The sequence below is a fragment of the Tursiops truncatus genome, chromosome 3, assembly GCF_011762595.2.
Source record: "Tursiops truncatus isolate mTurTru1 chromosome 3, mTurTru1.mat.Y, whole genome shotgun sequence".
Taxonomy (NCBI): domain Eukaryota; kingdom Metazoa; phylum Chordata; class Mammalia; order Artiodactyla; family Delphinidae; genus Tursiops; species Tursiops truncatus.
Genome location: NC_047036.1, coordinates 109265668 through 109280460, shown reverse-complemented (window position 1 = coordinate 109280460; position 14793 = coordinate 109265668). Strand labels below are relative to the sequence as shown.

Sequence of the window (14793 nt, the reverse complement as noted above, 5' to 3'; positions counted from 1 at the left end):
TGGGTGCTTCTGTGCTCAGGGGCTCTCCCAGGCTCCAGGCTGTGGTCTTGAGCACCACAGTTGGGGAACTCATGCCCTGAGCTCATTGTGGGTCTGAGTGGTAGGAGTGCCCTAGTAAGCAGAGCAAGGCCCAGTGTGGTCTCTCAGGGGAACCATGCCGGGCTTATGCAGCCCCACCTAATACTGACCTTGGTCAGATGATTCTCCAGTCCCTAATCTTGGCGTGGGGACAGCACCAAACACCTCCAGGACTGTCATCATCACCCTTCTGGATGATAAGGGCCAGTGGTCAGTAATGAGTGGCCAGCTGGGCTCTCTGAGTTGACCACTTCTGTCCCTTGGGCTGTTCAACCTGAGATGTAGGCTAGGAATCTGTGATTACCTGGCCAGGCTAATAATCCTGGATCAAGGTTTTCCATGTGATTTGTTTTCCACTGAGTGGTCAGCAAGTCCTCCCTGAGTCCTTTCCTGTGTCCCTGTCAGTTACCCTCACTGTCCTCTTTTCCTTCTATCTCCACGCCAAGACTCTCAGATTCCCATGTGTTAATTAGTGTTAGGGGGCCTTTCTCTTCAGTTCCAAATGAGCAGCACAGGCAGTTGGTACAGTGAGGAGTGAGAAAGGGGAGGTCTCCCTGGACTGGAGCCATCAAGGAGGGCTTCCTGGAGGAAGGGGAAACAGCCTTTGAGGGAAGGGGCAGGGAGATTGCACTAGCCAGAGACCCTCCGCTGGGTGCCTGTCTGGTTCCAGGTGGAATTCTATCCCTGGACCAGGGTAACCTTTTGTTCTCACTCTCTCCTTTGGAAGGCTTTATTGCCAACCTGTCAGTGCAGCGACAGTTCTTTCCCACTGATGAAGATGAAACAGGAGCCGCCAAGGCCTTGATGAGACTTCAGGACACATACAAACTGGACCCAGACACAATTTCCAAAGGCGAGCTTCCAGGTAACTCACCACTCCATGCAAAGCCTGTCCAGCCTGTGTGTCTGCTGTGGTGTATGGACAAGGATGGAGCCACTGCTGACTCATGGTCTCTACGCTCAGGCTCACCACGACCTCTGGCTGTAGTTCTTTCTTAGGTTTCCAGTTGCTGTCAGTCCTCTATTCCCATGACAACTGTCTCCCCTCAGCCCCTGCCCCACCACCTCCCTCCGGTATTAGCCCAGGCCTGTCCTCTCTCAGCTCAGAGAATGCCGAGGTTGCTGCTCAGGACCTCCTTGGTCTCTGTCCCCAGGGCACCACTCAGGTCTGCATCCGCACCCACTTCTATTCCCCACCCTCCGATTTCATCTTGCCTAAGACTGATCTCTGGATTCATTGCCCCATGTCCTGTGTGCCCTCAGTTACAGTCTCTGCCCCTGTTCATTCTGTGTCCACCTCTCTGGACTCTTCTCCACATGCTCTGTTCTTGCTTATCTAACAAACCACTCCCTCAGGATCCAAGGTCCTTTTGAGTCTCTGCTGCTGACTGATTTCTTCTCCCTCCTGGCTAGGCAGCTGGAGAGTCATCCACACTCTTTCTCTACTTCCTTGGTTCCTATGTCCTCTTGAACACACAAAGTCTGGCATCTTTCCCCCCCATTGGCCAATCCTGCCCCTGCAAGGTCACCAGTGGCCACTTGGCTGGTAAAGCCAGTAGACAGGTTTCAGGCAGAATGTTCTTTAGCTCTTCAGCAGCATTTGGCACACTGATTGCCCCATTCTTCCTGATAGTCTCCCCTCCTTTGAATGCTGGGGCACTGATCTTGGCTGTTTCTCTTTTGGCTCCTCTCTCTCTCATTTTTTTATAGGCCCCTTTTCAATTCGGTTGTCTGCCTCAGTATGTTTATAAGAAGACGTGTTGGGGTTTGGGGGCTATTAAAGGCCAATAAACCCAGGGATTCAGTTAGACTCCATTAGACCTTGGATGCCACCTCACCCGTGGGGACCCTGTAGGAGGCACAGTGGAGGGAATCACGGTGAGGGGGAGGGATGCACTGTGTTGCCGGCTGGTCAGGGCCTGGAGCCTTGGTACTGAGGAGTCCAGTGAGCCAACAGGAAGGAGTGTAGACTTCTCCTTAATCCTCACTCAGTCAGATTTTGGACCAAGCCAGGCAATGAGGCCAGAGAGAGAAGGTGACTTGGGGCACCTGCAGGATATTTTCACCCTGTAGCTGTGAGAATGGTTGGTGGGAAGAGAGAGCCAGGCATTGACCTTTTACATTCAGTTAACAGACCCGTGCATATCCTGGAGGGGAAATGAGGGGTGGATGGGAGTTGTTCCCCAGGATGCCACCCCTACCTGGTGTCTCCCTAAGCACCTTCTCCAAGTGAGCCCAGCCATTTCCATCACTTGAGGTATCACCTGTACATGGATGACATCCAGATCTGTGTTCCCTGTCAGGGCTTGTCTTCTGAGCTTTCAACCAGTGCAGGCAAATGGCTGTGGGACATCTCTACTTGGATGTTCCTTGGACTCCTTAAAATTCACGTGTCCCAAACTGAAATCCTCATCCCTTTTTGAACTGTCTACTGTCTTTCCTCCTTACATCAGCAAAAAGCACTCCATCCACTGGCTGCTCTGGATTCTACCTCCCTACAATGTCTTTTGTACTTGGAGGCCCTAACTCCAGCCTCATGGTCACTTCTTTCTCAACTGGATTATTGAAATATTATTCTAATTTATTGTATACCTCCAGCTCACTCCTTAAAATCATCCTCCATGTGGTCTTAAGCACATATCTTTTTACATGAGTTCCTGATCACAATGCTTAACTTTTAGGGCTAAACCAAATTCCTCTTAATGTGTGGTTTTTGTGGTCCTGTGTGGCACCATCTCCCTGGCTTCCTTGTCTGTTGTACTAAAGCTTTGCCACTGCTCAGCTTCTTTGTTCATCCCACAACCTCTGCAGGAATACCATTACCCCCTTCAGCTGGGTTTCATCACGTGTGATTGCCCTTCAGCCCTCAGCTCTGCTGGCATTCTCCAGGGAACACTCTCTAGGGAGCAGACTTTCAAGTTGGCTTCTGGGAAGGATGCTGAGTGTCTGGGAGCCATTCTTGACATTCTTGGTATCTGTGAGACATGTTGATAATAGCTACTGATTATTACCACTCTGGGGAATCATAGGAGACACTTTCATATGTCGTCTTGTTGAATTCTTGGCGCAAGTCCTCTAAAACTGATGGTATTATCTCTATTTAGAGATAAGGGACTAAGAATCAGAGGGGCTACGTAACTTGTCCATAGTCACACAGTTGTGGGTTGCCATAGTTAGGCCCACACAGACCCTGTTCTGTCCAGCTCACTCAGCTGTGTTATACTGCCTCCATCAGTGTTTAGTCCCTCGGCCTACAGAGCCAGAGATCTGTGGAGGTACGTGGAGAGTGAACAGGGACTCAAGGACCTCCCCACCCCAATCTGTGGTCTGCCTACTAGCTCTGTCTTGTGTTTACTCTCCCCATTTTCCTGTCCCACATTGTCTGTTCCTGAGCCATCATGGCGAGCAACGCTTGGTCTCTGAAGCAGCCAACACATTGCATCAGGGGTTTCATCCTGGACATCTTGGACATCAGGCAGCAAGAGCCTGCTTTGAGGCAACTCTTCCATGTCAGCCATGCCTAGGCTGCTCTTGATGGGGTTGTAGGGAAACTCCCTTGCTTTCCAGGGAGGGTCACAGCCTAAACCCTGTATCTCCCCATAGCTTACACACCACATCTCCTTTTTGACTTGAAACTCTCTTCATGGTCACTTTCCAGCGCTGAGCCAACAGCAGATGACCTGTAGTCACAGGACCTGCTGAATTGATCTTCACCAAGGGCCCCACCACCTAGTGGTCAAAGCTGGCACTGCAGTCTTATCTCTTGCTCTCCCTTGGCATCTGTCACATCACTCTTGCTCCTTCTGTTTCTTTCTCAGTGTTATTCACTCTGTCCTTTCTGTATAGGTGGTCTCTGGGGCCCTGGCCTCAGCCACCTTCTCTACTCTTTCCTGACACTATTTCTGGAAGCGATTATCTTCATCCATGGCTTTACCTGCCACCTAAGTTCTGTTTTTTTATATTTAACTTATTTTTCTGACTTCCAGTCTCAAATGGCCAGCTGCCTCATAGACATCTGCCATGTGGCTCACAGGACCTTTATACTTTCCTGAACACTATTCCTTGGGCTTCCTTGGCTCTTCCGTAACAAAGGACCCTTCCCATTTGGGGAGTCTGAAGTTAGGAGGTAGGCTGTGCACCCCAGCCCGAGGCAGGGCCAGCCTGGCTGTGCTTTCCGTACTAATGGCCCTTGGAGGTGTGTGGTCTGAAATTCTGGTGGGGCTCTGCTGGGCTGATGCCCCCGACCCAGGGACCCGGGCTCCCTCAATGGGGGAATCTTTCTCCCTAACCCAGAGGCTCTTTGAGCCTGACTATTTGCCTCTCCTGCTGCAGGAACCAAGTACCAGGCAGTGCTGAGCGTGGACGACTGCTTTGGGATGGGCCGCTCGGCCTACAATGAAGGAGACTATTACCACACAGTGCTGTGGATGGAACAGGTGCTGAAGCAGCTCGATGCAGGGGAGGAGGCCACCACATCCAAGGCCCAGGTGCTGGACTATCTGAGCTATGCCGTCTTCCAGTTGGGTGACCTGCACCGTGCCCTGGAGCTCACCCGCCGACTGCTCTCCCTTGGTAAGGAGGTTCTAGGGGAAGGTCAGATGCAGAGGGGGAGGTAGCAGGGGAACTGGTCACCCTGCTGGCCACTACCTGACTGCTCTCCAGGAACTGAGCCAGTCTGACCTGCCGCCTAGCCACTGACTAATGCTTTGCTGCTTTCAGGCGCAGTCCAGCTGCCAGCTAGCTCTTTACCCACTGTAGTTCTGGCTTAGCCCTTGCCCAATCACTGATGGATACACTCAGGCCTATGGCACCCGTGGCCCTACACATGGATTCCTAGTCCATTTCTACATACGAATCCAGTGCTTCAGTGCATCTGCTGCTATGTAGGGTGGAGCCTATACTGCGTCAGGAATAGCTTGAGAGGCAAGCTGTATTTCAGGGTTGCTGCAGTGACAGTGACCTGACCTGTTAGAGCCCTGAGGTCTAACTGGTGGACTTGCCATGGCTTTGGTGATTTCAGTTGTCCTGTGGGGTTAGACTGAAGGGGATCAAAAGCACTGTGTCTTAAGAACCCATTTGTTCCACCTCTTACTCATATATGGGATATCATAGTCTGAGATTTCACAGACCAGCAAAGACTTCCTTTCACTGCTCCTTTTCATGGGCTTTGGGTCTGAGACCAGCTAGTGTGAATGTCTGTAAGATGGATGTGGGAAGAGAGCTTTTTTGGACTCTGTCGTGTTTGTAAGAGCCTTGTACAGGGAGTCAGGACACCTGGATTCCTCTTCTGAATAACCTAACCTTAATCTGTAACATCTTTGGGCCGCAGTTTCCTCATCTGAGGGGTAGCACAGTAATCCTGCCAAGCTTGCTCCTTCTTGTTGTGAGGCCCACAGGACAAAGCTGTGGGAGTGTCATGTGGCCCTTCTTGCCGCCGGTGTTTCAGCCTGCCTTCTAGCTGTGGCCAGCATGTGATGTCACCAGTAGTGGATGTACTCTAGGGGACGGCTGTAACTAGCACACAGCCAAGTGGGGAGGAGGAGGCAGAACTCTGGCCTGCTTCTCTGGACCTGTGTCCTTGGGACTTCCAGGGAATTCCGGAGGAGAGCTGTGTTGGTGGCTAAGCGTCCCCTGCGCCCCGCTCTTGTTGCTCATTTCTCATCTCTGACCAGAGTAGGGAGAACCTCTGTTGGCCTTTCCTCTACGACCAGCGAACTGTGCTTAGGTGCTGTGGAAGGCAGAATGCTGCGTGCGAGTGAGCTGCTGGGAGAGAAAACCACTTACAGAATAATTTCTCTAAATGATCTAACAGATGTTTGTGGTTTCCTTTTGCTTCTTCTTCTTTGCTTTTTCTAGACCCAAGCCATGAACGAGCTGGAGGGAATCTGCGCTACTTTGAACGGTTGTTGGAGGAAGAAAGAGAAAAAATGTTATTGAATCACACAGAAGCTGAACTAGCACCCCAGGAGGGCATATATGAGAGGCCTGTGGACTACCTGCCCGAGAGGGATATCTACGAGAGCCTCTGTCGTGGGGAGGGTGTCAAACTGGTGAGACACGTGGATGGGTCAGGGCCCAGGCTGTGGACCTAGACTTTGGCTCTGGACAGGCAGATCTGAGGAAGATGTTCCTCTGTCTGTAGGTAGTTTTCTCAATTCTTGGTAGCATCTGCTGAGGCTGACACGTGGGTGTGCTCTGAGGTATAGGACAGGAGACTTGTCTTCCCTGATGTCCTAGGCAGAGTTTCAATCCTCTAAGTTATTACTGAGCTCCCCTCCCCACCCCAACAGGGCAGCTTCTACTTGACTCACTATTCTGAAGAAAGCCATGAGTGTGGATGTGCCTTGGGCCTCCACTGAAATCATGATCTCTAGCAAAGACCAGGCAGTTGCTAGAGTTTGGTGTGGGGTATCACTGGCCTTTGAGAGCCCTTGGACCCCAGTGCTTCCTCAAGGAGGCTCAGGTGTGAGACAGTCTCTCGGTCTTCTCCATGCCCATGTCTGCTTGGCTCCCACTGGCTCCTCTGTCTAGAAAGACTTCTCCCTGGCCCTAGCCCTCCTGACCTACTCACATCTCTGTGAGAGGGGCCAGGGATTACACCCTGCTACAGGACTTGTCAACATGAGGTATTCTTGGGAGGGAAGAAACATTGCATGATTTGTGGGGTATCATTTCATGCCAGTCAAACTGAGGGGCTTTTGTTTTCTTCTCTGGTGAGGCGGGAGGGAGCGGCTGCTGGACATGGGGTGTGAGGCCAGTGTCTGCAGCCGGCTAGCCTGGGACTGAGGGTTAGGACTCACTCAGTTCAGGGCTTGTTGCTCTGTGCTCCCCAGACACCCCGAAGGCAGAAGAGGCTTTTCTGTAGGTACCACCATGGCAACGGGACGCCACAGCTGCTCATCGCCCCTTTCAAAGAGGAGGATGAGTGGGACAGTCCACACATCGTCAGGTACTATGATGTCATGTCTGACGAGGAAATCGAGAGGATCAAGGAAGTTGCAAAACCCAAAGTAGGTGTCTCTGCAGTTCCTTCTTGGGCCACTCACTCCTGGTACCATGGGGCAGTTTGGTTGCTTACCCGGCTGGCCTTTGCTTATGTCTTGCATGAGTCCACTGTCGGGTACTGAAGTACTACAGACTCAATTTGACCTTGAGGGTTCATAGTCCAGTGGGGGAAGAAAATTGAGGGAACCAGTATGGACAGACAAGAGCTGTGATAGAAGGGCACACTGGAAGCAGGGCAAGCCCACAGTGAGAAGTGTCACCTCACTGTGTTGGGGGCTGGTGTGTGGGCTAGTTTTTAGGAAGTTATGCCTTGGGGCACTGCCAAGCTGGGTCCTGTGGGTCTCCTGATTAGGATTGCAAAGAAGTGATTGACTTGGAGGAGCACGAACATCTCTACAGTATTGAGTCTTCTCATCCAAGAGCACTCTGGGTCTCTCTATTTATTCATATCTTTAAAATTGTTCTTCACCTAAGCCCTGCACTTTTCTTGTTAAATTTATTCCTAGGCAGTGTTTTTTTGGTTGTTGTTATTGTAACTTCACAAAAAACTGTTTCGTCGTTATGTTTTTACTGGTTACTTTATTAAATTAGTTTACTATTATATACTAAACTATTGATTGTAAAAATATATTTCATAGTAATAGCTAATGTTTACTGAGTTGAGAAGTGTGGCAGGCCCTGGGTTTTTTTGGGTTTTTTTTTTGGTAAATTTATTTATTTTATTTTATTTTTGGCTGCGTTGGGTCTTCGTTGCTGTGTGCGGGCTTTCTCTAGTTGTGGTGAGCGGGGGCTACTCTTTTGAGGTGCACGGTCTTCTCATTGCAGTGGCTTCTCTTGCTGTGGAGCACGGGCTCTAGGCACATGGGCTCAGTAGTTGTGGCACGCGGGCTCAGTAGCTGTGGCTCACGGGCTCTGGAGCACAGGCTCAGTAGTTGTGGCACACGGGCTTAGTTGCTCTGCGGCATGTGGGATCTTCCCGGACCAGGGCTCAAACCCGTGTCCCCTGCATTGGCAGGCGGATTCTTAACCACTGCACCACCAGGGAAGTCCTGGCAGGCCCTCTTCTAAGTCCTTAGCATATGTTAACTGCTATGTCTATTTAGCAGGCTCTGTCATCATCTTCATTTTACCTGCAAGGAAACAGACATGGTGCAGATCACAGCTACTTGTTGAACTCACTTATTCTTCATTTGGATTTTAGCTAATCATCTTGGGTTGTCCAGATAGTATTAGCATCTGCAAATAAGAAAAATTTTGTTTTCTCCATCCTAATAGTTATAGTTCTTTTGTTTTTGTTGTCTTCTTGAACTGCCCAGAGCTTCTAGAGCATTTTTACAATAGGAATCTTTGTTTTGTTCATGAATTTCATGGAAATTCTTTTGGTATTTCATTGCTAAGTATGCAGTTGGCTGTTGGTTTTGTATATATTCATCATGTTATAAAATTATTCTTCTATTTCTAGTTCATAAAAGATTTTCTCCTTTTTGACATCTTTCAAAGAGAACTACTTTCTGCCATATCCCCATCCTTCTCCTATCACTGGTGATTAGAAGGGAGGATTTAGCTGGAGATCCTCTATTGCTCTGCTCCTAATAGAATTGTAGAGGCCTGGAGGCCCAGCACTCCTGGAGAGATCTAAAATAGGTTCCTACCCTAGGCCCTGGACTGTATCTTGGAACAGCCTTGGCTTGAGATACTAGGACATCTACGGCTCAGAGTCAGTTCTTAGTGTCATTGATGTCGCTGAGGGAGGGTCTAGCCAGTGTGTGTGGAGAATGGGGACCAGAAACACCTCGCCTCCTGCCCCCCAGCTTCCATTCCCTGGACCAGCTCCAGATTCCTCCAGGAAAGAAAACTGCTTTCTTGGCTGTCAGGTGGGAGAGGCACTGTTGTTCCATAACCTCCTGAGGGAGTTCTCCCTTGTCTCTCCGACCAAAGCACTAAAACATCGCTGTGTGTGTGTGTGTGTTGATGTTGGGTGCATGTGTGCACATGGGTGTGGCTGGGCAGTGTGGGCAGGGAGGAGCGTGTTGGGAAAATTTGTCTTTGAACAGAAGCCATGTGAAGAGCCAAACATGTTGGCTATTACAAGCTGACCTCTCCTTTCCAGAGCCTGTGAGGGACAGATGCTATGCTGGCTTTGAAGTAGGGCCCATGAGCTTAACTTGTCCTGTGGGGAATGCCTGGCAGCTGCCTGTGGGTCTCTGGTCTGCTTTCAAAATAGCCCTGTCTATCCCTGGGAGCAGAGCCCCAGCTGCCCAGAGCCTCCCTGTGGGTGTCAGGCCAGTGCTGTGGCTCACATGTTTGGGTGGGGTCTAGCTGCAGCTGCAGTTGTCATCAGGAAAGAACCGTAGATGCGATCTCAGGGAAGCTCTCTGCTCTGGGTGCAGTGCCATCCTACCAGAATGTGCTGCAGCAGCTCGTGTCCAGGTTGGTTGATCTCACCTCCTGGCCAGTCTTCTAGTCCATCCACCCCCTCCATCCCTTCTGCCACCTCTTGCCCTGACCTCTCCCTTACATCCTCACTGGCCTCCTTCCTGCTTTGACGCCTCCTTAGCCAGCCCTCCATGATGTCTCCACAGTGATCCTTCTTACATTCAGATTGTGGTGTCCCTCCTCTGCATAAAGCCTTCCCTGCTTCTCATTGGTCATAGGTTGCATCCAGCCCAACCCCCACTTGCCTCCTCAGCCTATTCTCATCTCTTTGCTCTGAGTTCTAACCCACAGTCATAGTGCCACATCCATTTTCACCTCTGGGCGTCTGCATCACTGTTCTTTCCCTGTTCCTGTAATGTTCTCCCACCTGGCTAACTCCTACTTACCCTTCAGATCTCAGCTAGGTGGTCCCCCCTGTAGGAAACCATTCTTGATCCTGTAGACTGAGCTCCCACAGACATTGAGCTTCCCCTCTCCCAGCACCTACCATGCTGTGCTGTGATTACCCAGCTAGTTTTCTGCCTTCCCCACTTGACTGAGTTGTATGAGGGCAGGGGCCATGTCTTAGTCACCCAGCAGTGCCAGGCACATAGTAAGCACTCATTAGGACAGTCCACAGCCGAAGCACTGGGGGCTGGCTCCAGGCAGCAGGTCCTTCCTGGGAGTATCACTGCACCAGTCTGTGGAGACTGGGGGGATATGAGGTAGGTGAGGTGGGGTGTGTGTGTGCGTGTGTGTGTGTGTGTGTGTGTGTGTGTGTGTGTGTATGAGTGAGTATGTGGAGGTGGCTTCCAGGCAGCAGTTTACTTATTGCACCTTGTAGATTCCTTTCCTATTCTATCATCTGACCTCGCAGGCCTCCCAAGGTAGTGAAAACTGTGCCTTCTTTTTTTGTTCCTTGCAGCAGTGGGAGGCCAGCGTGGGCTGGTGCAGTAGGAGAGTGTTTGGGTAGGTTTCTGGGCAGAGAAGGCCGCTGAGGTTCAGAAGGACAGTGTAGTTGACCACGTTGAGAGGAGCATGCAAGATTGAGGCTCAGGGATGGCAGCACAGTCTGAATGTGGTAGGAGCAGCCAGGTGCAGGAAGGTGTGGTAGATGGGCCTGGTGAGAAAGGGGCTGTCCAGGCAGATGGGCAGATGGACAAAGCAGACTCCATAGGCATAATTCTGCAGACAGCATGGACCTGGGAGGGAGCAGGGGCAGGCAGCAGCCAAGCAGGGTAGTGGCCAGGGTCTGATAGAGCAGGAATTTGGAGGCCCCAGACCACTGCCCTGGCCTGGCTTGCAGGATCATGGGGCCTTGGTTAGAGCCACTGACTGCAGAGCTCCTTCCCGCACTGGCCTGATTGACAGATCAGGACCCAGTCTCTCCAAGAAAAAAATACTCAAGGCAAAGAATGATACGTCTGCCCTTTCTTCCTGCCTTCCAGCTTGCACGAGCCACTGTTCGTGATCCCAAGACAGGTGTTCTCACTGTTGCCAGCTACAGAGTTTCCAAAAGGTTAGCAAAGGTGATGGTGGTGGCGGGGTGGCTGCTCAAGCCCCAACTCCTGGGCCTCCCAGTTCCTATTGAAGTGAGGGTGGCTTGGCTTGTCCTCCCTGCTGGCACCTCCCCTACATGGAGCACTCATCCTGTGCTGCCTGTTAGTGCTGGCCCTGATGCTGGGGAGAGAGTGCAGAACCGCATCGAAACCTGCCTTCCCCACCTTCCTTTCTCTCCCTCTTGTTTTGGCTTAGCTCCTGGCTGGAGGAGGAGGATGACCCAGTTGTGGCTCGGGTGAATCTTCGGATGCAGCACATCACAGGCCTAACAGTAAAGACTGCAGAATTGTTGCAGGTATGGCTTGTTTCTGGGAACCCTGGAGTTGGGAAGGGAGTATTTCTAGCTAGATGTTCTTCCAGGGTGCTCAGGGCCAGACATAGGGAGGCTTGCCCAGTAAACGGTAGGACTGCAGGATGCTATGAGTATGGAGTGGCCTCGTGTTGGGAAGCCAGAATTAAGTATGCCCACTGGCATTCAACAATTAGCATTGAACAAATGTCAACTGAATGTCTTTTGTGTGCCCAAGTATCATACTCGGAGCTAGGGATCATTGGTGGGCATGGCAGGCCCATTTATGTCTTCTTGACTACAGAAGCTGAAATCCTAAGTTGTTTCAGGGACACCTCTAAGAGCTATAAATATCTTCATGGGTCATGGTTCTGAGTCATAGTCAAATGCACTTGGAGGTAAAGTGTTCTGTAATACATTGGTAGCATTGAGAGGCCTGGACTGGTTGGCTGGTGAAGGTGGAATGCTCCTTTCTAAGTACCCCCTTGGGACCCTGGCCTCCTGTTTTGCATTTCAGAGGTGATTGTGAAGAAACATGGTAGCACCATGCTGAAAATTTTGGGTAAAGCTCCTACTAATGTGTTGTCTGTTCTGTTGAGTTCAAATCAGTACTGGCCACACTCCCTTCTGAACATCCCAACTTCTCGGTTCTGCTGTAAAATGACAATCTGAGACACTGCCAGAGAAGTTTCAATGGCATTTTTCTTGAGCCCCCTGGATCTGTCTGTTTGGCCAGAGTTCCCGTGTATTTAAGAATATCACACTTTACCTGATCAACCATGGCTCTTCAGTAGAATACTGAACTGAGATCACTTGGAAAAGATTCTCTGAACTTTTGCCTGGACACATACAAGCAAATCAGCACTCATTTCCCCCCCATAGCTGTGTCAGCAATCAAAACCAATTTTGAAGGTCCTCCTTATGAATTTATGTGAAGTCCACCAGAGTTTCTAAAAACATGCTGATTATCTTACAGTCCTGTGAAATTTTAATATAATTTTTTCATTTCAACTCAACTTAGTGTTGAGTTTGTAAGCCTAATTGTTGGGTAAGTTCTGCAGACAAGCACATCAAGAGAGGACTTCTGCCACGTCTCCCACTTTCCTCTTACGTGTGAGGACACCACCATTTCAAGAGCGATAGGGGCTCTCCATGCCCTGGGTGCATCCCTGTTGGCGTAGTTGTGATTCATATCTTCCTGGAGCAGCTTTGTTATTGTTGTTAAGACATCTACCACTGCATATCAGAGCCTGTTAGGACTGTTGTGGCCCTTACTGAGGATGATGTTCTTCTTGGTTGCTGATTCTGTACCCTGGACCAAGAGGCTGAAAAGAGTGTACAGGACCTGTGCCCCTGTTGCTCTCCTGGCTGCACCCTCTGAACCCTATCTCACATGCAACCCCAGAAGACAGCAGCTTCGTGCTTGGACTGGCTTCTCTGCCACAACCCTGGTTTCATCTTAACTGATATCTTGTCATTTTGTAACTCAATTGATGAATGGGATCTGAATGCCGCAACTCCAGTGGAGGGGCTTTTATGGTCAGGGCTCTTCTGGAAGAAGACCACAGCTGCCAGGAGGTTGAGACACCATTTTTGTTTGCTTTCATTCTCTAGGAACTGTCTTGGCATTTTCTTTGCCAGCCAGCATTGTTGAAACCTTTGATCCTACATGGTCTGAGGATAGGAACCTGGGTTTCAGTACCTGTCTGTGCTCATTCCACATTCCATGCAGTGTGATACATGCCTAGGCACCAGCAACAGCCTTCTCACCAGGGTCCCTACAGGCTTCTGGAAATGAACTGGTTTTTATGCTATCTATTGACACTCTTTCATCTGTAGTCGATGTGTTTGCTATAGATTATTTGGAAGAAAGGGCAAAAGAGGTTTTCTTTTGAATTTGATGAGGGCCTAAGAGTGGAAGAGATGCTACATTGCCAGAATTCTTGAAGATTGAAGACACTTCCGACTAGATGTGTCAGCCTCACCAAATAAGTGATTTCTAACCATTTTTCCCCTTCATTCTGACCTCAGTACCATAAATACCCGCATTTTTCAAAGGACTGATTCTTCTACTTTTGTAACAAATGAATACCTCCTCCCAGGAATCAGTTTTGATTGTTATTAAAGGTATGGGTCTGTGGCCCTGAGTTTTCCCAGATGGTGATTCTGATGGCTGCACATCCGGAAGTTCCCGTGACACTTGTACTATTTGGGCACAGTATTAAAATAGTATAGGTGTAATAGCTTTAGCACCATGATCAAATGTGATTCCCAAAACTGTTAAAAGATGAGCCAGCTGTTAACAATACAGCTTCTTTCATTATCCCCAGGTAGTGAAAGTTTAAGCACTCCATCCAACAAGTGGGAGTGTTGGAAAATGCAGTCATACCCTGCTGCTCCAACAGCAAGCAGCAACTGAATTTTCCTGAGTGCACTGGCAAATTGATCACAGTCATGTTTAAAATTTTCTTCAAGTTCTCGACTATAGTGGATCCAAAGAAAAAGCATTTGTAATGTCACTTCATCAACTGCTCTAGAACTTCCCTGCTTAGATGAACCTCCAGGCTTAGGGTCACCTGCTGACCTCCTTGCACTAGGCCTCCTTGCACTGTTGATAGGATTTCTAGCTATTTTTGGTGTGGGACTCTTTTTTTTTTTTTAATTGTTTAAAAAATAAATGTATGTATTTTTGGCCTCATTGGGTCTTCGTTGCTGGGTGCGGGCTTTTTCTCTAGTTGCTGCGAGCAGGGGCTACTCTTCGTTGCGGTGCACGGGCTTCTCATTGCGGTGGCTTCTCTTGTTGCAGAGCAGGGGTCTAGGCGCGCGGGCTCAGTAGTTGTGGCGCATGGGCTTAGTTGCTCCACGGCATGTGGGATCTTCCCTGACCAGGGCTCAAACCTGTGGCCCCTGCATTGGCAGGCAGATTCTTAACTACTGCGCCACCAGGGAAGCCCCTGGTGTGGGAATATTGAAGGCTAAAGCAGTATATGACAGCATATTTTCTCACTGATTCTGATTCTTCATATCAACATTTTAATTTTTTTCGACATGGAAAAATCATGCTGCCGAAAATCCACATTCATCACATTTGATAAATACTGTTTTTTACTCCAAGAGGAGGATTTTCTCTCTTGTAAAGCTCACCCTTCCTCTCTCTCCCTCATGTCCATGGGTCGCCATTATTGCCAGTTTTGCAGCATCTTTCACCTGTTAGAATTGCCAAAACGGGTATACAAAATCAATTTTCTGAGGACTAATATTTGAACTCCAAAGGTGTGTATGGTTTCATTAAGATACAGTAACCAAGTGTTCCCAGATGGACATTGGTGGTACCATTTGGTACATCAGCTTTCATGTCAGATTCTGTATTTTGTCTTGAACTTCATCTCTCATCTAGCTACTGAAGCTAAAATAACCATTGTGATTTAGGACTTACATTGTGCTGA

At 49.4% G+C, this 14793-nt stretch overlaps 1 protein-coding gene across 11 annotated transcripts in view; it reads left to right on the top strand.

The window, feature by feature from the left end:
* P4HA2 (prolyl 4-hydroxylase subunit alpha 2) overlaps nucleotides 1–14793 on the top strand; it is a 78732-nt gene that overhangs the window by 49851 nt on the left and 14088 nt on the right. For all 11 annotated transcript variants that reach the window (XM_073802504.1, XM_073802503.1, XM_033853143.2 and 8 more), the window contains 6 exons: nucleotides 806–943; nucleotides 4411–4650; nucleotides 5935–6128; nucleotides 6912–7088; nucleotides 10947–11017; nucleotides 11254–11353. In XM_073802504.1, coding sequence (XP_073658605.1) covers nucleotides 806–943; nucleotides 4411–4650; nucleotides 5935–6128; nucleotides 6912–7088; nucleotides 10947–11017; nucleotides 11254–11353 — 920 coding nt within the window. The remainder of the gene's footprint in view (nucleotides 1–805; nucleotides 944–4410; nucleotides 4651–5934; nucleotides 6129–6911; nucleotides 7089–10946; nucleotides 11018–11253; nucleotides 11354–14793) is intronic.